This window comes from Coregonus clupeaformis, chromosome 31, assembly GCF_020615455.1.
Source record: "Coregonus clupeaformis isolate EN_2021a chromosome 31, ASM2061545v1, whole genome shotgun sequence".
Lineage (NCBI taxonomy): Eukaryota > Metazoa > Chordata > Actinopteri > Salmoniformes > Salmonidae > Coregonus > Coregonus clupeaformis.
Window position 1 is genome coordinate 27455164 of NC_059222.1, and position 25311 is coordinate 27480474.

At 42.0% G+C, this 25311-nt stretch overlaps 1 protein-coding gene across 2 annotated transcripts in view; it reads right to left on the minus strand.

The window, feature by feature from the left end:
• Nucleotides 1–25311, minus strand: part of LOC121547347 (protocadherin-15-like) — a 225215-nt gene that overhangs the window by 137184 nt on the left and 62720 nt on the right. For both annotated transcript variants that reach the window (XM_041858563.2, XM_045209824.1), the window contains 4 exons: nt 19821–19981; nt 19201–19356; nt 15966–16085; nt 15564–15674 (listed from right to left, as the gene is read on the minus strand). In XM_041858563.2, the coding sequence (XP_041714497.2) occupies nt 15564–15674; nt 15966–16085; nt 19201–19356; nt 19821–19981 (548 nt within the window). The remainder of the gene's footprint in view (nt 1–15563; nt 15675–15965; nt 16086–19200; nt 19357–19820; nt 19982–25311) is intronic.

Genomic DNA, 25311 nt, shown 5'->3' on the forward strand with positions numbered 1-25311 from the left:
GGGCTGGTAACACGCACCACTGGTTTGGTGCGAGGAGCAGGAATGGGCCGGACCGGACTGCGAAGGCGCACCACTGGCTTGGTGCGAGGAGCAGGAACAGGCCGGGCCGGGCTGGTAACACGCACCACTGGTTTGGTGCGAGGAGCAGGAACGGGCCGGACCGGACTGCGAAGGCAGACTGGAGGTCTGGAGCGGAGAGCTGGCACAACCCGTCCTGGCTGGCTGCCCACTTTCGCACTACACATGCGGGGCACTGGCACAGGACGCACTGGGCTGTGCACGCGCACTGGCGATACAGCTCGTAGAACAGGCGCAGGATATGCGGGACCGAGGAGGCGTACTGGAGACCAGGAGCGTTGAGCCGGCACACCCCGTCCTGGCTGAATGCCCATCTTCGCACGACACGTGCGTGGTGCTAGCACAGGACGTACAGGACTGTGCCGGCACATTGGCGACACAGTACGTAGCTCCGCATAACATGGAGCCTGCCCAGTCACACGCGTCCTCGCGTGAGTACGGGGAGTTGGCTCTGCTCTAACACTAGGCTCCGCCAACCACCCTCTTAGCCCCCCCCAATTTTTTTTTATTGGGGCTGTCTCTCGGGCTTCTTCCTCGACCGGCTTCCTCTGTGCTGCCGTTGCTCCTCTCCTGCCTGGGCATCTACCTTTGCCCATGGCCCTTTCCCTGCAAATATCTCCTCCCATGACCACCATTTGCCCACCTGTGACATCGCTATTCGCTCTTCCTGGGCACGCTGCTTGGTCCTCGTTTGGTGGGATCTTCTGTCACGATCGTTTATAGACGGGTCAGACCAAGGCGCAGCGTGATATGCATACATGTTTATTAACGAATAAACACAACAACAAAACAATAAACAAACGATACGTGAAGTCCAAGGCAGCACAACACAACATACCTTAACACGGAACATACACACCCTGACTCAACAAATAAACATCCCCTGAGTCAGGGCGTGACACCCCAAAAATAATAATAACTGAAATACCACATTTACATGAGTATTCGGACCCTTTACTCAGTACTTCGTTGAAGCACCTTTGGCAGACATTACAGCCTCAAGACTTCTTCTGTATGCTTGGCACACCTGTATTTGGGGAGTTTCCTTTTAACTTTTAGTAAAGTTAGAGATCAAATCTGAATCAGTGTCTCGCAAGATCACATAATGATGAATTTGCATTTTACATAACAGAACCAAATATAATACCATAGCATAGTAGGCCTATAACGTTACTGTTACACCAAAAACACCTCCTCATGTCTAATGATATTTTAGGATGGTTAGCTGAAGTTGAATAGTCACATTCTTTTTCTCATGCGCCAAAACTCAACAGAGTGCGCCACTAGGCAGAATATATGGTTTGATTGAAACAAAATACAAGAAAGGCTAATAGTTTGTAAACACCATTTGCTCTTATTCACTCACGAAACAGTCATTCAAGACAATCTAAATGCATATTCCCATTAAATTCCCATTTTCATTCACGATTGACAGTGATGACTTGTTCCCCAATGGTGTAAAGTGGTTGTCCCACTGGCTATCATAAGGTGAATGCACCAATTTGGTAGCCTATACCTAACTTGGTGTTTGAGAGTATTACAAATTCTAAAATGTATTGAGACATTATGTGTAGGCATAGGCAGACATTGCAATTGGAGGATGCATTTTATGCATATTCTATATTATATTATTATATAATTGGCTACATCTGTCAGTACAAACTTTGATTGAGGAAATTATGATGTCAAAGAAAATGTAACTTTGCGCTCCCTCATCTAAAAGAATAGCACTACACCACTCGACACAACACAACACAACATAAAGCTACTATGAATGGAAGTGCATAAGATAACTTAAAAGAGCAGGTTTAATGTGCAATCTATGGTCAACAGCCCTCCAATCTGGGATTTAAAATCATAAATCAGAATGAAATGATCTTGTTTTAAGTCCTTTTGCGAAGTGTTCCTAGATGATGGGGCAGCAAAGCTAAAAGCACTCTTACCAAACTCTGTTCTTGTGTTGGGAACATTATTTCAAATACAGTTCTGTGATCTCAGACGGTAATGTCCATGACTCTGTTGGGTGAGTAAAGTGCTTAAATATATTGGCAGCTGCCCTAAAATGGATTTATAGACAAACATGTAGGCCTACCAATGAGCCTGTCACCTTACAGTTAGGGATGGCCATCCTGCTAACTGATATAAGGTACAGTGATGTGTAAGAGATGTTGTGTTGTTTACTAATCTTAAAGCAGCATGGTAAAGTGTATCTAGTGTGTGCAGGTAAGACCCCAGGGCATTCATGTACAGAATATCACCTCAGACAAACAAAGGCAAAAAAAGGCTGCAACAAGGTCTTTTCTAGCTTGAAATGAAAAACAAGACTTGTTTCTAAAGAAAAATGCCAGCTTACGTTTAGGCTTTTTAGTGAGCTGTTGAATGTGGAGCTTAAAAGACAGAGTTTCATCAAGGTGAAATCCCAAGTATTTGGCTTGTTTTGCAAAGTGACTATCTGAGGCAGAGTAGGGTATTGCTTTCTTGTTCTTAAAAATACCATTAGTTTGGTTTTCTGTAAATCTATGACCAATTTGAGCTGAAAGAGGTTATGTTGGACAAAATTAAACGCTTTCTGCAATTTGAGAAATGCCACATCTAGCGTGGGAGCAGTGCTATAGATGATGGTGTCATTTGCATATAGATGACAGGGGTGGATATGATTAACTGAGAATTTAAAGCAGCGTAGGCAACTAGATTCAGCCGCAGCCAGATTTTTGTCAGAGCGAATGGTCGGAGGGGCGGAACATAATTATAATAATTTGTACACTGCAAATTGACCACAACTAAGCCCAAAAAGAGATTGTATTTGAAAATAACAATAGTTTCATACCTTAACTACATTGATACACGATCACATATCTATTTTTTTATTTGTGGGAATACTTGAGAACAGATTTTCCTAAATTAAACACATTTTTAGCTGAATTCCTGGTGATTTAACAATTACTATTATTTATTTGTCAATTTTTTTCTAAAATCTTAAGGGAGACAAAATAAATCACTCGCAATCCAGTTTTGGACATTACCGACCCATGATTTAAAGTATATTTTTGTCTGTCTACCTTTCTTCCGCAGCTGGGTCGTTCCACGAAATGAGTGCCTTTGATTATTTTAAGTAGAAATTGTGCCTATAATATAAAAGCCTGTTATATTAAATGAAGTGCCCTTTAAAATAGACCACATGGAAATTATATACATCTGATTTTTCAAATGAATAAAGACTTGCTAAAGTGCCAAAATTCTACATCTTGACATGTCCCTCTGTGCATCCTCTGTGACTTCTAGGAAGATTTGAACCCATTACCACAACATTTCTCCAGGTTTTCACCATCATTGTAAAGCCCTAGCTAGTTATTTTGTTGCTTTTACAAAGTACTTTCTGAAGATTATTATTTTGTTAATGTGATTAGAGATTCATTTTAAGTAAAAAATATATATACAGTGGGGGAAAAAAGTATTTAGTCAGCCACCAATTGTGCAAGTTCTCCCACTTAAAAAGATGAGAGAGGCCTGTAATTTTCATCATAGGTACACGTCAACTATGACAGACAAAATGAGGAAAAAAAATGTGAATTCTTGAGAATTCTTTTTCCAGAAAATCACATTGTAGGATTTTTTATGAATTTATTTGCAAATTATGGTGGAAAATAAGTATTTGGTCACCTACAAACAAGCAAGATTTCTTGCTCTCACAGACCTGTAACTTATTCTTTAAGAGGCTCCTCTGTCCTCCACTCGTTACCTGTATTAATGGCACCTGTTTGAACTTGTTATCAGTATAAAAGACACCTGTCCACAACCTCAAACAGTCACACTCCAAACTCCACTATGACCAAGACCAAAGAGCTGTCAAAGGACACCAGAAACAAAATTGTAGACCTGCACCAGGCTGGGAAGACTGAATCTGCAATAGGTAAGCAGCTTGGTTTGAAGAAATCAACTGTGGGAGCAATTATTAGGAAATGGAAGACATACAAGACCACTGATAATCTCCCTCGATCTGGGGCTCCACGCAAGATCTCACCCCGTGGGGTCAAAATGATCACAAGAACGGTGAGCAAAATCCCAGAACCACACGGGGGGACCTAGTGAATGACCTGCAGAGAGCTGGGACCAAAGTAACAAAGCCTACCATCAGTAACACACTACGCCGCCAGGGACTCAAATCCTGCAGTGCCAGACGTGTCCCCCCTGCTTAAGCCAGTACATGTCCAGGCCCGTCTGAAGTTTGCTAGAGTGCATTTGGATGATCCAGAAGAGGATTGGGAGAATGTCATTTGGTCAGATGAAACCAAAATATAACTTTTTGGTAAAAACTCAACTCGTCGTGTTTGGAGGACAAAGAATACTGAGTTGCATCCAAAGAACACCATACCTACTGTGAAGCATGGGGGTGGAAACATCATGCTTTGGGGCTGTTTTTCTGCAAAGGGACCAGGACGACTGATCCGTGTAAAGGAAAGAATGAATGGGGCCATGTATCGTGAGATTTTGAGTGAAAACCTCCTTCCATCAGCAAGGGCATTGAAGATGAAACGTGGCTGGGTCTTTCAGCATGACAATGATCCCAAACACACCGCCCGGGCAACGAAGGAGTGGCTTCGTAAGAAGCATTTCAAGGTCCTGGAGTGGCCTAGCCAGTCTCCAGATCTCAACCCCATAGAAAATCTTTGGAGGGAGTTGAAAGTCTGTGTTGCCCAGCGACAGCCCAAAAACATCACTGCTCTAGAGGAGATCTGCATGGAGGAATGGGCCAAAATACCAGCAACAGTGTGTGAAAACCTTGTGAAGACTTACAGAAAACGTTTGACTTGTGTCATTGCCAACAAAAGGTATATAACAAAATATTGAGAAACTTTTGTTATTGACCAAATACTTATTTTCCACCATAATTTGCAAATAAATTCATTAAAAATCCTACAATGTGATTTTCTGCATTTTTTTCCCTCATTTTGTCTGTCATAGTTGACGTGTACCTATGATGAAAATTACAGGCCTCTCTCATCTTTTTAAGTGGGAGAACTTGCACAATTGGTGGCTGACTAAATACTTTTTCCCCCGCTGTATGTCACTCATTTTAAGGTCAACCCTGGTACCTGAACTGAACTCCCGTTTTAATATGGTGAAACCATTCCTTTTTAAATAATACTTTTTCTAAAGAAACATTGAACATCTAATAGTCAAATCATAGTGTCAAAGCAGGTGAGCTGGTTCTACTCTTTTTGGCCATTTTCTGGTGTTTTGTGGCAGAAAATTGAGCGGGTCGGCATAACACGTCAACCCTGTTACCCATACTGTAGATAGATAGGCTGGAAATGTTTTCACAATTTAAATTTTTGGGTGAAGCTTGCATTCAACTGCCAGGCCCTGTTACACACAACACGCTTCCATTCCCCCCGTCCACCCTGTTACGATCAACCCTGTTACTTTATTTGGTACTTAATAGGCACTTACTATAGTCATTTTTTTACTTAATAACCTCATGAGATGGAAACATGTTTTTAGTTAAGCTGAACATGTGCTCTTTATGACTGAATGTTAAAATCTGGTGAAATAAAAATAATCATAAAAATAAAATAATCACCAAGTTACAGTACACTCCTCAAAATAGGCTAGTGGCCAATCCTCAAAAAGGGCTTTAGTTTTTGAGATACCCGTACCCGAGGTAAAACAAAACACAACCATATTTTTTCACATCTCTAATGTCTCCCATTTATGAAATGGATGGTTGTTTAAAAATATTTTTCTGCAAAAGTGGTTAAATTGATAGATATTGTGACACACCGCCTAAACTCAAAGTGTGCAGAATAATGCCTGGCTGGAGGGGGGATGGGCCACATAAACTCATGTAATCCAATATTGCAGCTCTGATATTGCTAACATTTGGAATACAAGTAGTCAGTTGTCTGCCCTACATACACAAACAAACAGCATTAGGATATCTTATGGTTTGGTAAGAAGTATGCCCCTCTCCCCACCGGTGTGATTACAACCTCTGAGGGTTTAGAGCTTGAGGTAGTCACCTCATACAAGTACTTGGGAGTATGGCTAGACAGTACACTGTCCATCTCTCAGCACATATCAAAGCTGCAGGCTAAGGTTAAATCTAGACTTGGTTTCCTCTATCGTAATCGCTCCTCTTTCACCCCAGCTGCCAAACTAACCCTGATTCAGTTGACCATCCTACCCATGCTAGATTCCGGAGACGTAATTTATAGATTGACAGGTAAGGGTGCTCTCGAGCGGCTAGATGTTCTTTACCATTCGGCCATCAGATTTGCCACCAATGCTCCTTATAGGACACATCACTGCACTCTATACTCCTCTGTAAACTGGTAATCTCTGTATACCTGTCGCAAGACCCACTGGTTGATGCTTATTTACAAAACCCTCTTAGGCCTCACTCCCCCCTATCTGAGATATCTACTGCAGCCCTCATCCTCCACATACAACACCCGTTCTGCCAGTCACATTCTGTTAAAGGTCCCCAAAGCACATACATCCCTGGGTCGCTCCTCTTTCCAGTTCGCTGCAGCTAGCGACTGGAACGAGCTGCAAAAAACACTCAAACTGGGCAGTGTTATCTCCATCTCTTCATTCAAAGACTCAATCATGGACACTCTTACTGACAATTGTGGCTGCTTCGCGTGATGTATTGTTGTCTCTACCTTCTTGCCCTTTGTGCTGTTGTCTGTGCCCAATAATGTTTGTACCATGTCTTGTGCTGCTACCATGTTGTTTTCATGTTGGGTTGCTACCTTGCTGTGTTGTCGTGTGTTGCTGCCATGCTATGTTGTTGTCTTAGGTCTATCTTTATGTAGTGTTGTGTTGTCTCTCTTGTTGTGATGTGTGTTTGGTCCTATATTTATATATATTTATTTTTTAAATCCCAGCCCCCATCCCCTCAGGAGGCCATTTGCCTTTTGGTAGGCCGTCATTGTAAATAAGAATTTGTTCTTATCTGACTTGCCTAGTTAAATAAAGGTAAAAAATAAATACAAAAAATTATGCATCTTGAAAATATATACCTGTAAACACTGAGATAGAATAGGCAGAAATATCAACTATGAATATGTATGATGAATGTATGCTTTACTTTTTGGTAGCTCATTAATAAAAAAATGTCCAAGTCAAATTTGCTCTCATTCAGTGGTGTGTGGTTCTGCCTGACAAAAACAAATGGTTACACGTTTTTTTGTTATGGCTACTGTAATTTAATCAGCTCCGGGCTGAGATAGTGAAAACTGTCATTTATTTTCAATCAAAGGTACCTTAGTGGATTGGATGTTCAGCCTCTTGCAATTACTTTATGGGGCCAAATCCATTATGGCGTCTAAAATCCAATATGGCTGCCACAATACCATTAAATGGTGTTTTAATCACCTGTATATACAGTGAGGGAAAAAAGTATTTGATCCCCTGCTGATTTTGTACGTTTGCCCACTGACAAAGACATGATCAGTCTATAATTTTAATGGCAGGTTTATTTGAACAGTGAGAGACAGAATAAAAACAAAAAAATCCAGAAAAACGCATGTCAAAAATGTTATAAATTGATTTGCATTTGAATTAGGGAAATAAGTATTTGACCCCTCTGCAAAACATGACTTAGTACTTGGTGGCAAAACCCTTGTTGGCAATCACAGAGGTCAGACGTTTCTTGTAGTTGGCCACCAGGTTTGCACACATCTCAGGAGGGATTTTGTCCCACTCCTCTTTGCAGATCTTCTCCAAGTCATTAAGGTTTCGAGGCTGACGTTTGGCAACTCGAACGTTAAGCTCCCTCCACAGATTTTCTATGGGATTAAGGTCTGGAGACTGGCTAGGCCACTCCAGGACCTTAATATGCTTCTTCTTGAGCCACTCCTTTGTTGCCTTGGCCGTGTGTTTTGGGTCATTGTCATGCTGGAATACCCATCCGCGACCCATTTTCAATGCCCTGGCTGACGGAAGGAGGTTCTCACCCAAGATTTGACGGTACATGGCCCCGTCCATCGTCCCTTTGATGCGGTGAAGTTGTCCTGTCCCCTTAGCAGAAAAACACCCCCAAAGCATAATGTTTCCACCTCCATGTTTGACGGTGGGGAGGGTGTTCTTGGGGTCATAGGCAGCATTCCTCCTCCTCCAAACACGGCGAGTTGAGTTGATGCCAAAGTGCTCCATTTTGGTCTCATCTGACCACAACACTTTCACCCAGTTCTCCTCTGAATCATTCAGATGTTCATTGGCAAACTTCAGACGGGCCTGTATATGTGCTTTCTTGAGCAGGGGGACCTTGCGGACGCTGCAGGATTTCAGTCCTTCATGGTGTAGTGTGTTACCAATTGTTTTCTTGGTGACTATGGTCCCAGCTGCCTTGAGATCATTGACAATATCCTCCTGTGTAGTTCTGGGCTGATTCCTCACCGTTCTCATGATCATTGCAACTCCACGAGGTGAGATCTTGCATGGAGCCCCAGGCCGAGGGAGATTGACAGTTCTTTTGTGTTTCTTCCATTTGCGAATAATCGCACCAACTGTTGTCACCTTCTCACCAAGCTGCTTGGCGATTGTCTTGTAGCCCATTCCACCCTTGTGTAGGTCTATAATCTTGTCCCTGACATGCATGGAGAGCTCTTTGGTCTTGGCCATGGTGGAGAGTTTGGAATCTGATTGATTGATTGCTTCTGTGGACAGGTGTCTTTTATACAGTTAACAAGCTGAGATTAGGACCACTCCCTTTAAGAGTGTGCTCCTAATCTCAGCTCGTTACCTGTATAAAAGACACCTGGGAGCCAGAAATCTTTCTGATTGAGAGGGGGTCAAATACTTATTTCCCTCATTAAAATACAAATCAATTTATAACATTTTTGACATGTGTTTTTCTGGATTTTTATGTTGTTATTCTGTCTCTCACTGTTCAAATAAACCTACCATTAAAATTATAGACTGATCATTTCTTTGTCAGTGGGCAAACGTACAAAATCAGCAGGGGATCAAATACTTTTTTCCCTCACTGTACATGTTTTAGATCTTTCAGATTTGTGTACGGTACTTATGACCTGTACTATTTTAGTGTAATTCAACCATGTTGGGAATCCAATACGCCTGCCATAATTACACTCAAACACCTTTGTCTGGATATAAAAAAGGAAGCAGACTTCTTGGCATGGCAACACCAAGTATTCCAAGTTACGAGCATCTGAGGATCAATGAGGCAACTCAGAGGCTCCAACGAAAGAAAAGAGAACCATGGGCACCCTCTCCCTAGCTCTACAACTTGCGGTATACCAACTGTGGTATAACTTGTGCCTCCAGGATTGGGCTCTTAAATCACTTTAAGTCACCTTATTATTTAGAAGTAAGCTTTGATTCATTGCTAGTCCGATACGGCTGCCTGAATCCAACATGACCTTCTGCTGGCTCACTGCATTTATGATGCGCATTGGGATGTTCTGGTGCACTCCTATGCTGTTTGGGTTGAACTGGCATATTTATTTTTTTCAAAAGTCTTGTCCACCCTCCTGGCTGTCTGCCCTGGAGTTGCTGTATGTTGACTTGGTGATATTATGGTGTATGGGGAGGATTCAACCACACATGATGACAAGCGCATTAGGCAGGTGTTCACTACAATGAATCCACACAACCTGACACTCATTGACAAGAAATGCCATCAACTTAGTGGGCCTTCACATCATAGGAATTCTGCCTATCCAATGTCAATGCCATCTTGAATCTCCCAGTCTTCCCTGGAGTTGCCGTACATGTTGACTTAGTGACATTGGGATGCAACCGCATAAGGCAGGTGTTCACCACATTGAACCAACACACCTCTCCAATGTCAATGCCATCCTGAATCTCCCAGAACTATCCTCGATAGGCCCACTCCACCATCAGTCCCCTCTCTGGCAGTTACTAGAGACAGAGAAACCATGGAACTGGACTGCCACATGTCAGGAGGCCATTCAACAGCCAAAATGCCATCTGGAAACTGTTGGCATGCATTGCCCTCATATGCACCTATTTTGCTACCACCCAGGGCTGGCCAGCTCATATGACACCTGAACTGGACTTGTATGTGAAGAATGAGCTCTCATGCTGTGGTGACTAATGCATTGGCGTGGGAAACTGTTCAGTAATCCCAACATATAAGGGCATAATGCCATCTATGGCAAACAAGAGGCCCTTTAGGACGGTCAAACTTAAACAAAGATACTGTATGTGATCGTGTATGGTGGCTGGGGATTGACTGTGAGATAGTGGTCTCTGCTTGATCAGTTCCACCACCTCTGCAACCCCTTTACTTTCCATCAAAGCCCAGGGATCATCTTTGAGTGTATATGTGTGTGGAGCTGTGCTACGTCCCTCATGACCAATGCTTCATAGTCACAGTCTATGACCTACACTCTAAGTAACCTCTAGGTAACCTGATGTCACCCTCACAGGTTATGTCACTCTCCTCATCTCCTCCTTGGCCTGCCCCAGACCGTAATCACAACCAACTACCCACAGTAAATATCGGCCAAATAATCACTCTACCTGACTTCCAAAGGAATATAAAAGTATATGCCACATTAAGGACTTTTTGCCATATTCAACATAAATAACTCCAGCCACAGGTCAATTAGGTGTTGGAAAGATCTAAGGGCAGGTCTGTTTTTGACAGCAATTTCATAGACTCTCCTTCACAACCAGACGCCTAACTATTCCACTACTGGAGTATCCCCTGCATCATTTAGGCAGAGATAACCTTCCAGAATCATTCAGGCTGAGATAACATTCCAGTTAGTCAATGGTTCTTGTTGGCATGCAAACTGCATCTGCTGAGTGCCTCAACCCAACTGCTGTAGAAATGGAAACTGATCACCACACAGCCCTGTATACCCTGACAGTCATAGAGGAAGGATACTGCCCTTGTCGCTGCGTCTTGCCCATAATGACCAGTTAGCTGTGCAACCTGGTCAGGCCTCACCCTGTTAGGACACACTCATGTCCTGGTCACCTCTAATTTGAATCAACTTTGCACATTTAGTTTGGGGAAAATAGGGATACGGTTAAAGCTGTACATATACGCTACTAGAGTGGCTGACTTGTATTACAAGTTGCTTTCCTGTAACTTGGTTACACTACTGTGTGCTTATGTCGTGAAAAACATGAACACACATTTAAAAGCTAGTTGGCTTCAGCTATTCAAACACAACAGAGACATGGCATTGCCACTCATAGACATACCAAGAGCCGTATTAAACCCTTTTAACACTAGAACCGCTAAAGCAGTCATTTTTGACCACTCATTATTTATTTATTCACAAACAGAACTGGAGTTATAAACTGTTTTAGGAGGGCATGTCATTGTTTTATGGTTTTCCCCCATTGCCCCTCCTTCTCCCGAGAGTAGGGCCTGCTCCGCTCCTTCTCCCGATAGTTAATAATCACCCTGATAATTGCGTCGAAACTGAACCTAAACTATACTGACACTAATTTCACACATATAACAACAGATGAAATAAAAGTAAAGTATGATGGGGAGAATGGATGAGTTGATAAGCAAGGGGAAGCTAACTATGCATAATAATGTAATCACCAATTGTGAATGAAGAATGTATTGATCCATTCTAATTATAACCTCAAAATGTTATGTACCATGTATCAGTCCACCAAACCAAAGCAGTATTATCTGTCTACTCTGTCCTACTTGGAGTAGGCTACACAGTGAGAGTGTGTGTAATTGTACATGCTGAATGGCTTTCAATATCTGGGAAAACATCCACATCGGGCAGCAGGTGAGCGAGTGTCAGAGAATGTGGTGATGAGGCTTGTGGAACCTTAAGTTGCCAAGGGGAGAGATATCACCATGGACATTGGTGAACAAGTTGCTTGCAAAGAAAACAAGTGTGGCCTACACCATGAACAAAGTGAGATGGGAGCTCCTCCCTTTGCGCAAAGTAAGGCACCTGCACAGCCATTGTACTCTACAACAGTGCTGAAGAATGACAAGACAACGGGACACAATAAAGAAAGAACGGGAGACTATTACACACTACAACCAAACAAAGGTTTGTCAAAGTGTGTCAAGCCACTGAAAGTTATGAAAATTGTGTGTCACACCAGTCTTCGCTTTGGCTCCCCCTCCTGTCCAGCTCAGGCTTTCGGCGTCGCCGGCCTTCTAGCTGCTGCCGAACCTGCTGCTGGCAAACGCCCTTCACTCATCAACCCCGGACTTGTCTCGTCATCATTACACACACCTGGTTCCAATCCCCACTCTATCACTGTATATATACTCCCTCTGTCATTTGTCTTTGTCGGTCATTGTATATGTTGCTTGTTTTCCTGAGAAGAATCTCTCCTACTATTTCCTGAGAACTTTATATTTTTGCACTGTGGGTTTTGTCCCGCCTTAAGCTATGGTGCTTTAATAAATTCAGTAGTTCTAAACCTGCGACTGCCTCCTGCCTACTCCTCTCTACACTTGCGACATTGTGTCAACTGTTAGGACAAGGGCTAACAGCTAAATGAAATCCAACTGACACACAAAAGCACCAGCTGACAATAATTGACCATTATTGCTTTTGTGCTTCACTATTTATCAAGGCCACTTGGCGATTATAATGATGTTTAGCGATTATAATGATGTTTAGCCTACTGATGTTTTCATTATTTGACCATGCGTCTTGGTGGTTGGGGTATTTTATTTGTATGTTGTCTTTATAAAAATAAGCTGTTACCGTGTTCCAACACATATGGTCTCTGTTTCATAGTTGTAACAAAGGCACTCCACAAATAACATTTATTGAACACTTGAATTGTTGTGTATTTTCTGTGTTTTCCTGTGTTTTTACATATAGCCTACAGTAACATAAACTAATGAAAATGCTATTGTGTTATTTGAAATAATTTTTAAAAGTATTCTAATGTTACCCAAGGCCTTCATAAACACAACCAAACAATTATTTGTGCGACAGCATATATGAAATGTATTAATTAGACTGTTAGAATGTTTGAGTCAGAATGACTGCTCATTAGCTTAAAGGGGGGTCTGTCGAGGCCCAGCAGTTCTAGTGTTAAAGACAGAATAACACAATACAAACTAAACCAGGGCAATTTATATGCAGGCGTAGGTGTTTGAGTGTAATTATGTTGGCCATATTGGATTCAGAATAAAATTGATTTACCCCAACACAGTCTTTAAGGGCATGAGTGCTGTACACAATTCTGAAAAAAATGCTTCTGTTCTACAAAATTCATATTTACACGTGATTTGACCTCCATCAAATGGTATTATGGCAGCCTTAATGGATTTTGGGCAAAATCCAGGGTGGCCCTAAAGATAATCTGTGGTAGCCCCCTGACTAAATTACAAGAGTAAGGGATAAAGGAACCTTGGACCCCAAAAGTGTAATTTCTATGTCTGAGCCCACTTGTTTTCCTTAGAGCCACAACATCAAAAGACGTGTAACTGTACACACTGAAAACAAATGGTTCTATATAGTGCCAAAAGGGTTATTTGGCTTGTAGCCATAGTGGATGCCTTGTTGGTGCTATATAGAAACTTTTTTTGAAAGTTCTATAAAGAACCATGATCATAAGGTTCTAAATGGAACCTGTATGGTGCTATAAATAACCCTTTCCTAAGGTTCTATAAAGAACCATTAAAAAAAGGTTCTATATAGCACCAAAAAAGGGTTCCACTATGGTTACAACCTTTTTTTAGTCTATATATAACCCTTTTTATGGTTCTTTATATAACCTTTATGGAGAATGGTTCTATAAAGAAACTTTTCTCAATCTCAAAGGTTCTTTGTAGACCCTTTTTGTATTCTAGGTAGACATATTATGTGGTTAAAATTACATGGGTGTTATTATTGTGTTTATTAACAAGTTGAATCAGGTTGCTAGCTCTGGAATGGCTAAGGGTCCCTGAGGAGAGAATTGAGAACCACTGATTTAGTCAACCGTTCTAAATTGACACATTAATCAAGGCCATACATTAATCTTTCACAAGACACCATCACTGGCCATGGTCATATATAACATGTTATGGCATTACACAACAGATTAGATAAACTGGAATGATACTCTCACAAAAAGAGATGTGTGCAAACCACGTCTCAAAATATTCGAATGAGCTGCCATCCCTACATTTTAATTATCACTAAAAGAGTAAATAACTATTTTGTGAACTGCAAAGGACAATCAAAGGGCTCAAAGGGTTCTTTGAGTCATTATGTTTCCACCAGTGGAGGCTGCTAAGGGGAGAATGGCTTATAATAATGTCCGGAACGGGGCAAATGGAATGGCATCAAGCACATGAAAACCATGTGTTTGATGTATTTGATAGCATTCCACTGATTCCACTCCAATCATTACCACGAGCCCATCCTCCCCAATTAAGGTGCCACCAACCTCCTGTGGTTTCCACATAGAACCTTCACCCTTCCCAAAGAACCCTTGAGGAACCCTCTTTCCTTAGTGTGTATGTATTCTTTTCAGGCAGGACCATGACTTGTAAAGTTGTCAATTAATCAGCCACCAAAAAGTAAAGCTTACATTCATCATAAATATTCATAGTTGATATTTCTTCATATTGTATCTCTGTGTTTATAGGTCTATATTTCCAAGATGCATTAATATAACCTAATGCTGTTGTTTTGTGTATGTAGGGCAGACAACTGACTATTTGTATTCTACATTTTTGCAATATCAGAGCTTGCAATATTGGGTTACATGAGCTTATGCAGCCCATCCCCCCTCCAGCCAGGCATTATTCTGCACTTTTTGAGTTTAGGCGGTGTGTCACAATATCTATACATTTAACCACTTTTGCAGTAAAATATTTTTACACCACCATCCATTTCATAAATGTGAGACATTAGAGATGTGAAAAAACATGGTTGTGTTTTGTTCTACCTCGGGCAGGGGTATCTAAAAAATGTGTAGGCCTTGCCACTCACCTAAAAGGCACCTAATTGGTGGAACAACGCGATTCTATCTTAAGTGCAACATCCTTTCTGTATTTTCAAAAACATTCTGTATTGTATTCATTTGAGGCTGGAACGCACTTGCATTGAAAATATATGCCACATTTTGGTAACATTCTGGTAATGAATGACACCTTTCCATTCCAGAGGAATACCTTGACTGAGTCATAATTTAATGGATTATTCTGTATATTCTGTACTCCGTTTACCATTCTTGCCTGGACATCTAGTATGTGAAAGAAAATAAGATATTTTTTAACTGAAAAAGTTGTTCTTCTTTTTCAAAAGAACATGCATTTACAAAGTGGTCCAACGTTTTCCTTCAAGGTTTTCTACCCTATTCAAAAAAACACATTGTACAGTCTTGTACCCATGTAAGTGCTCCAGTGTTTGGTGAGTCCATCGCTTACCCCAGACAGACAGGCCCTGGCCAAAAGTAGTGCACTATATTGCGAATAGGGTCCATTCCAGACACAAGCACAGACTTTCATGACTAGATAGCCATAAAGAAAGACAGACAGACAGACTTACATTAGCCTGGATGATGACCAGGTAGCGAGTGATCTCCTCATAGTTGAGCCTCTCCCTCAGGACCATTGAGCCAGAAAGGGTGAGAGGGATGTCAAACGTCCTGTTGGCCATCTGCGACACAAAGAGATACAGTACGCTGGGTTAAGAGTGCACTCCACTTAGAAAAGCTCCCCCTCGCCTCACTCATTGTCTGCCAGAGCGGGTGCAGAGATCTCTGGTGTAGAGATTGCCTCAACAGTACATTTGTGGCTTTGGGACCCCTACCTATGATATGAGTAATACGGTAATAATCTAATATCTCTAGCAATCTTTTTAGGCTGTGCAGTGTGATTGCCATCAGTTGTGGGTTTAAAGAGAATCAGATTGGATGTGTCAGTCAGTAAGTGTTGAGATGTAACATACCGGGTCAGTTGGGTTGTACTGGATGATGTATTCGATCTGTCCGTTTGGGCCATCATCAATGTCCAGAGCTCCATTATTCCCAGTGAAGCCGGAGAAGATGGTGGTGCCAACTGGGGTCAACTGTAAGACAACATTATTGCATCGTTATAACAGTGCTAACGATCCAAACTATAAAAATAAGTCTCTACACACTTGAAACAGATGCAAGTGTCAGTTTTCATGTGCTAAGCGACCAGCCATTCTGAGTGTGACATACAGTAAGGGCTAAACCAACATTAGGGCTGGGAATTGCCAGGGACCTTACTATTGTATTGCAATTCTCACGATTCTATATGTATTGTGATTCGATACTGCAAATTTATTGCGATTTGACATTCCAGACATATTGCTGTATGTCTGCTGCAGAGAGACAAGAGAGAGCATGAGAAAATTAGTTTTGATCAGTCATGGAAACAAAAGTGCTGAAAACAATATTGGATCACTATTTAAAAAGAAGATGGAGAACAAGCTTTAGGATGAAAAATACTGGAGTTTTGTCGCAGGTACAGTCGACAATAGCGCTAGCTAACGCTACCTAGCAAAAAAAAATAAAGTGAAGATAATATCGGCCATTATAATATTGTGATACATAACTGTTTCAATTTTTCCCAAATCGCTAACCAACATGATGTTGATTTGTTTACAGACAAGCATATTGCAGTGAAAACAGGATTAGTTAGGTCTGAAGTGACTGGTTGCGCAACAACATAATCCCTGTTGCATTCTGAGGTGGCTAGCTCAGCCAATCACCAACAAAGCCTTGTTCTTGGTCTTCTGAGAGGGGCTAGTGATTCACAGCACTAGAATGCTTCCTTTCAGCTGTCATACCTGAGCCCCACAGTGGACCTCTATCAGATGTGAGAAGAGAAGGTAATAGTCTAGTGCCTGTTGGCAGCACCAAGGAAACCTGGGTATTTTAGCTCCTGAAATGCTACTCTGCTGCTCTTATATCTGTCAAAACTTTTCAGGAACATGAACACACAAAAGATGTCAGATACAAGAGGATGATAGGAGTTCAGCGAAACACTTCTGACATTAGGTATGGTTTGACTGGTACTGTAAAATGTTTTCACTGACCCGAATAGGCGAAAAGTAATAGAAACCCACAGCAGGGACCCCAAATGTTATTTCTAAAGACGTGCTGTAATGAAAAGTAGAGGCACGATTTCATGTTTCCCATTGGCAAAATCTAAATCTCCTCTGTCGTCTTCGACAGAATAGGAACAGCCATACACCCCATCCATTCTGCAATTTTGTTAGCCGCAGAAATACATGCATTATTTAGGAGCTAACATTATTTAGGACAGACACCATGATGAATCGTGGTGTCTGTCCTCATTGGGATGAAAGGCTCTCCCCGTGCCGCCCAGCCACACCTCTGGGAGCACATCACTCCTTCACGTTCCTTAGTCTGCACATCAGCACCTCAATGATAAACATTGTGTAACAGACTGTATGCATGAAGGCCGTTGTAATTAATTAATTAATGTAGTACAAAGAAGTGTACAGTGCATTTAATAACCAATATATGGCAGGGGAGATATCTAACAACTGAGGGGTTAAGTGTTTGCGGATTACTGCATGTCTTAGTAGTGTATTTATTGGGATACACAAGGAGAGGCCAAAATATTCTCCCCATATGAGATAACAAGGTGTTGAAAGGTTAAGGTATATCTAGAGCTGTCATCTGAAGACTGTAAGTGCCTGATTAACAAGTGTGAGTGATTCAGCCTTGACTATAACTCTTGATCCCAGTCTCAGGTGAAGATGTACTTAATGGCATTTTTAAACAGGGTCAAGGTCTCACAAGAGCATACAGCTAGCTAAGCATGATTGACATTCACTAACTCCCCATCATCCCACTTGCAACTTGAGCAGAAGGTTGGAATACATGCAAATCTCCAGATACTGTATGACATATAGTACTGTAATGCCAAGTATGTCCACTTTATGCAGTCAAGATCTCACATTACCAGATGTCTTTAGCTCAACAGCATACTTCTCTCAACAGTGAATAACTCTAACTGTCATTATCTATATCTCTCCGCTTTGACAGCCCTGTCGATCTCCACTATGTGGGCTTAAACAGTTGACTGATGGACAGGAGACTACATTCTATTGGACCCCTTATCTCTGTGTCAGTTGAACATTTCGGTCACACTTTGTTTGGATAGTCTGGATTTTCAACCTGTAGATACTCTACAGATGGTCATACTGTCAACAAACTATCTGTTGATAAGCAACTATTTGGGTTATGGTTAGGGTTAGGGTTAGGTTTAGGGTTAGGGCTAGGGTAAGGGTTAAGGTTAGGGTTAGAGCTAGGGTTAGGGTTAGTAGATAGTTAGTTGAAATGTTACTGATAGTCTGTAGAGCATCTACAAATGAACTATCTAAATGAAGTGTTACCAACATTTCAAACTCTGTGAAAATAAATCTATAGATCAGAATAATGAAAGCAACCATTTCCAGAAGCTTCTGAAGGGGCTGTCTTCTATGTCTGCTACTCTGCAAGGCTGCTTGCTAATGAGCTCAATCTACCACGGCGACACTCAGGGGACCCTTTTTCAATTAGGGAAAAGCTGCAAAATCACCATGTAGCTACTTTGGACCCTGGTGTGACACCTCAGTGGGACACCAGCCGCTCTATGGCCCTCTATGCCCAGAGCCCATCGAGAATGTACTGTTAAACCACATAGAGACCCATGAAGGTCCCACTGTCAAACCACATAGACCCATGGAGGTCCCACTTTTAAACCACATAAAGACCCATGGAGGTCCCACTGTTAAACCACAAAGACCCATGCAGTACCAGGGGTGGGATGGGCCACCATTGTTAAACCACACAAAGAATCAGCAGAATAAGATATGGGAAGATCCTACAGTAGCTATCGTTACAGTCATTTTAATGACCAGTCTTAGTCTCTTTTCTAACAGTCAAAAAAGCTCCATATATATAATTAGATTTGAAGTTATTACCGGTACCTACCAGTCCACAGTCACTGAGCAATGGCTAATATTTCAAATTTTTACAGCCTTTCCCAAAATGTATGGCCCTATTCAAGTTGAACAGACTGAAATATTCAATACTAAGTAATGAGATACTGCTCACTGGTGGCCTGTGAACTCAGAGCTAGAGTCAGACACATCGTCTTGGATAGTAATAAAATATTTAACTAGGCTGTCCCGGGGGTCTCACCTCATTTATGGCGACATAGTAACGAGGCTTCTGGAACTGGGGCGCGTTGTCATTGCGATCCCTCACAACGATGCGCACCTCGTGTAGAATGATGCTCCCGACCAGTTCGTTGGTGCACTGAACCTGGACCACGATGGAATGGATGTAGGAGGGGGGCTAAAAAGAAGGAAGAAGTATTGTTTCAGAAGGAACCAAGGACAGCAGGGGACAGAGAGTCATTAGTCTCCTTTCAACTGGTTTACATTGAAGAACATGACTGGGATTGATGTGTAGAACATGTAAAGAAAGTTATGCTTCAGATCAGACGTATGCTTTGTTTTTCCACCTTTTAATCTCTGCAATTATCATTAACTACTCTAAAACTGGAACATAACATATACCATTTAGCCAAACCTTTTATCCAGTGCACTGTTCAAAGTGTACAGTTCAGTGCATGTGCAGTACTTTTCTTTCAAGAATGGATAGGTTTGTTGCTTACAGTATGCTGTGGAGCTTATTTTACCGCAGGATGTATATTAAGGGAATGTAAACGTATAGCTAACCTGCAGTCTACTGTTTTTTTAGAGGAACCCAAACCCCACAGAGAAACATATGAATAGTCATAGTGTGTGAATACTTACATCTCGGTCGAGGGCCCTGCCGGTGCTGTTGAGGTAGAGTCTCTGTCTGACCGGGTCCAGAATTACCCAGTGGTTGTAGTTGTCTCGGAGGGAGAGAGAGATGGTTCTGCCTGGGTCTTCCGCTCGGCCTTGGATTTGCATATCCTCAACCAAAAGCGTTCCTTAGGAGACGAAAGAAAAGTGCTTCATTTGAAATGCAGCCAGGAGTTGATTGACAGAGCTGTGATAAATACACCTGCTGGTTCTCTCTAGGCAACGTTCCCTTGTGTTGTTAATCTCACTCTTCTCGAGTACTCTTTTACGAGCTATTGTTACTATCTTTCAGAAAAGCAGGAGTAGATAGCAGTGTGCCCAGGAAAACCAAGCTTCTGACTCATATAACTTATTTTCTGACAATGAAAACATCTTCTTATAGGAAAACCTTCAACAACTGCTAGACTGAAATGTTTTCAAATCAGATGAGACCATTTGAATAATACAAAACCTCTGAAAATATGTCTTATAAACTATTGGTGTTTATAAAAACCAGGGAGCCGGCCAAGCTAAAATTACATTTGACATCTTCACCACTTTGTCTGAAACATGCTATGCCTGCTTTCCCACACACACTCTGCTGCTGCAGTCCAGATAAGGACTAAGTGCCTGCCTGGTATCAAGCTTTGATGGAGCCCAAGCCTGAAGGTACTACGGTCCATGTATGTTCATTCTAATTCAGATAAGCACTGGCCAGTTCAGCCTCCGGTAATTACACAGTACCTGGATAAATTTAAATGTTTAAATTTGAGTCATTTAGCAAACAGTCTTATCCAGAGCGACTTACAAGAGCAATTAGGGTTAAGTGCCTTGCTCAAGGGTACATTGACAGATTTTTCACCTAGTCGGCTCGGGGATACAAACCAGCGACCTTTCGGTTACTGGCCCAACGATCTTAACCGCTAGGCTGCACACACACACACACACACACACACACACACACACACACACCTTTCTGACATCAACTGTTGTGCAGTTAGAGTGGCCGTCAAACTTCAAACCCATGTCTATCCTACATCCAGTATGCAGCTACGCCAGAGGCTGGGAAGTCAGGGGAAGGGCAGAGAGGCCCAAGTGTCTCTTTCTCCTTCGCTAGCCAGGTAATGGCCGGTCCAGCCTGCTGTGATGCATCTCACTCTAATACTCATGGACAGTTGGAGCACACTCACTGGACTCCACCCACACACTCACACGCCAACACACAAACACACACATACTATAGACGCTCACACACACACACAAAACACACACACACACACACACACATGCATATTGACGCCACACACACACACACATGCACACATTCACACTCTTTACATACACTGCTGCTTCTGTTTATTATCTATTCTGATTGCCTAGTCACTTTTACCCCTACCTACATGTGCATATTACCTCAACTACCTCGTACTCCTGCACATTGACTTGGTACCGGTACTCCTTCTACACTGAACAAAAATATAAACGCAACATGTAAAGTGTTGGTCCCATGTTTTATGAGCTGAAATAAAAGATCCCAGAAATGTTTCATATGCACAAAAAGCGTATTTCTCCTGTTAGTGAGCATTTCTCCTTTGCCAAGATAATCCATCCACCTGACAGGTGTGGCATATCAAGAAGCTGATTAAACTACATAATCATTACACAGGTGCACCTTGTGCTGGGGACAATAAAAGGCCACTCTAAAACGTGCAGTTTTGTCACACAACACAATGCCAGAGATGTCTCAAGTTTTAAGGGTGCGTGCAATTGGCATGCTGATTGCAGGAATGTCCATCAGAGCTGTTGCCAGAGAATGTAATGTTCATTTCTCTACCAACGTTGTTTTAGAGAATTTGGCAGTACGTCCAACTGGCCTCACAACCGCAGGCCACGTGTATGGCGTCGTGTGGGCGAGCGGTTTGCTGATGACAACGTTGTGAACAGACTGCCCTATGGTGGAGGTGGGGTTATGGTATGGGTAGACATAAGCTATGCACAACGAACACAATTGCATTTTATCAATGGCAATTTGAATGCACAGAAATACCGTGACGAGATCCTGAGGCCCATTGTGAGACCCATTTTTTTAAAGGTATCTGTGACCAACTGATGCATATCTGTATTCCAAGTCATGTAAAATCCATAGACTAGGGCCTAATGAATTTATTTCCTCATATGAACTGTAACTGTGATGAGTGATTTCGAAGGAGTCAGGCGCAGGAGGGTAAATCACAGAATAACAGGATTTATTCTGAAACACAGAGTTACGCAGTAACAGGCGCACTGGAAACTACAAGGCACACAGGGAATTATCCCAGCGATACAAAACACAAGGAGCTCCACGGGCTTCTCTAACCTCCACAATAAACAATCACACACAAAGACAAGGGGGCAGAGGGAACACTTATACAGGTACTGATGAGGGGATATGAACCAGGTGTGTGTAATAAACAAGACAAAACAAATGGAATGATGAGATGAGGAGTGGCAGTGGCTAGAAGGCCGGTGACGACGAACGCCGAAAACTGCCCGAACAAGGAAAGGAGGCAGCTTCGGAGGAAGTCGTGACAGTAACTCAGTAAGATCTTTGAAATTGTTGCATGTTGTGTTTATATTTTTGTTCAGTATATATAGCCTCATTATTGTTATTTATTGTGTTACTATTTTCTATTTTTATTTGCAAATTTTCTTACTTTTTAACTCTGCATTGTTGGGAAAGGGCTCGTAAATTAAGCATTTCATGGTAAAGTCTACACCTGTTGTATTCGGCGCATTTGACAAATACATTTTGATTTGAGTAGTTAAGCTCAGGCTGGCTCCAGCCTCTAGCAGTGCTGTCTGAGTGACCTAGAGTAGCTCTGCTTAGCTAGCAGACTTTCCAAGAAAGACAGATGAAATGTACTCAACACATGACTCTCCAACCTCATGACTCTCCATACCTGTGACTGTTTGACTGTTCTTAGTGCACAGTAAAAACAGCTGTGACCTACATTAAGTGTCATACAGTCTGAAGTTTTCCTATCAAGGCACAGCAGGCTATAAGGACTGATAAATAACCTGCCGTTTTGACACTGAGGTGCAGTTTAATGCAAACATAGTGCCACGTACACATATTTGAGGATTACTGTTGCTCTATGTTGACAGAATATGGGAATGCGAAACACACAACTTGTGCTTGAAGCAGTTTACCATGTTTCTGACAACAGATTAGAATGCTTGGCTATGTAGAATTTGAATAACCACGACTGTGTTCATGGTGTATGATCAAGTATGCATTTACATTTGTGTGCATGTTACCAAAACCCTGTCACCTTCAATTTTTTTCTTTTTACTACAGTTTGTTCCTAAATTCCTTAATACAATATTTATTTTGCCTGATTGGTAAACCAGAGTCCATGTACTCAGAATTGCATTGATTGAAAACACACACATCCTCAAAGATCTGCATGTTCAATCAACAGATGACTATACGCACACACACACACACACACACACATTATCAGCCTTAGGTTAGGAAGCATCTCTTAAAGTTTAACTCACTACCCTTTTGCTTGTGTTTTGTCATGATGTGCTGTATGTTGCTGTAGAGGTAACTAGGTCCAATGTACTTCTCCACCTATACAATAGTAACTGTTTACCAGAGAAGACTCTGGGAAGTGGGAACAATGCATCTAACAATGCCAATATCTACAAGGAAAATGATAGAGAATTACAAGCTGAGCTGAAAAGGTTAATATGTTTCGTTTTTACATTTAATAGATGAGGAGAGCGTGAGGAATGCACACAAGTTAACATCCCAAATTTCTATGAGAAATTGGGGTAAGACTTGGTTCACAGGCTGTTTCCTTTCTCTAATGTGCTAAGGGACTCTTCTTCCTTGTGATGGTGTTTATTTGGGCACCCGAGTGTCGCAGCATCTCAGTGCTTGAGGCGTCACTACAGACCCCCTGGTTCGATTCCAGGCTGTATCACAACCGGCCGTGATTGGGAGTCCCATAGGGCGGCTCACAATTGGCCCAGCGTCGTCCGGGTTTGGCCAGTGTAGGCCGTCATTGTAAATAAGAATTTGTTCTTAACTGACTTGCCTAGATAAATAAAGGATAAATAAAACAATAAAAAATAAAATGTAAATGTTTGATGACAGATAATATATTTCACTTGTTCAGGTGCTGGACAGAAAAAGCAGAAATATCTGCAATTCCCAACTGTGATTCACGTGTTAGACAGACACACAAATGGACAAAATGTAAATCTCCACTGGAATCCTCGTCAGATAAAGTCATCAATTTGAAAGATATCAAAATTAGAAGTGTCAGGCTTTCGGGAAGTTCAGCTATTGGTGCTGGAACATTTCCATTAGTTACACATTTGTTATACCATCTACACATTATTCATGTATTCCTTATCACTCTCTAATCATACCTCCTTCCCTGCACTACTCCAGTCATGGTTGTGTACAGCAGCCAGATGGTTGTTATTCTACACTGATGGCTAAAGAACACATTAGTGGCTGATGCTGACAGTGTTTGAGTTACAGTACAGATACAGACTGCACTTCCCACTCTGTTCCCCGGCAGCTGTAGGCTGACATTTGACTAGCAGTGAGCGGAGTCATGCAGGTCCCTCAGCAGCTGGCACATGGGATGGCATCTTGGCAGCCTGACATGGTCCTGCAAGCTGGCAGAGCACCTGTGACTGGTGACGTAGACAGAGGGAGGCTTGGCTTTCTGTCTGATCATACTGGGCTCCAGCCTCCAGGACACAGGGAGAAGGCTGCTGCTGGGTCAGCTGGCTCTGTTTACACATTAACACTATGTTCCCATTCACCTCATTCAGTGCAAGCATATATAGTAGGACAGGCAGCAGAGAAACTTGCTGATGTTGGTCCATTATCTCTTCTGAAATTGCCCAGAGAGTGTAGAGTACTCTCATTGGCAGGGATATTTGGTTAGTAGGCATACTGCTATTGGGTATATTGTTGGGTGATGTAAATGATTGCACATCACCCAACGTCACCCAATGTCTATCGCAAGCTTATTTATATGGCATACCGGAGACTACAAAACCCTGATGGTTATTGAATAAATTCATTGCATCTGAGCTATAGAGTGCCTGTCTACAGTACATGATTTCATTTGATAAATACCAGAGACCATGGCATGGAATGTAAGCATTTACATTTACATTGTCAGTGGGGTTTTATTCACACACAGTATAGAAGGCCATGCAGTTTGAAAGAAAAGCCTATAGGAGTGGTCAACTAGTTTGTCATAACTGCCACGATTAAGTACTAGGCGTCCGATCTGCTCGGCTGCTCTCTCTATAGATGGGTTGGCTGACAGCGGCACGAAAATGATGTGCATGCTTCCATGGGGCAGAAGTCAGCCTGTTGTTGTGATTCTGGATGGCCAGATTGCTAGCAAGAATGACAAGAAACTGCCATGTGGGGAATCATAAGTGGCTCGTTTCAGCTTGTTTC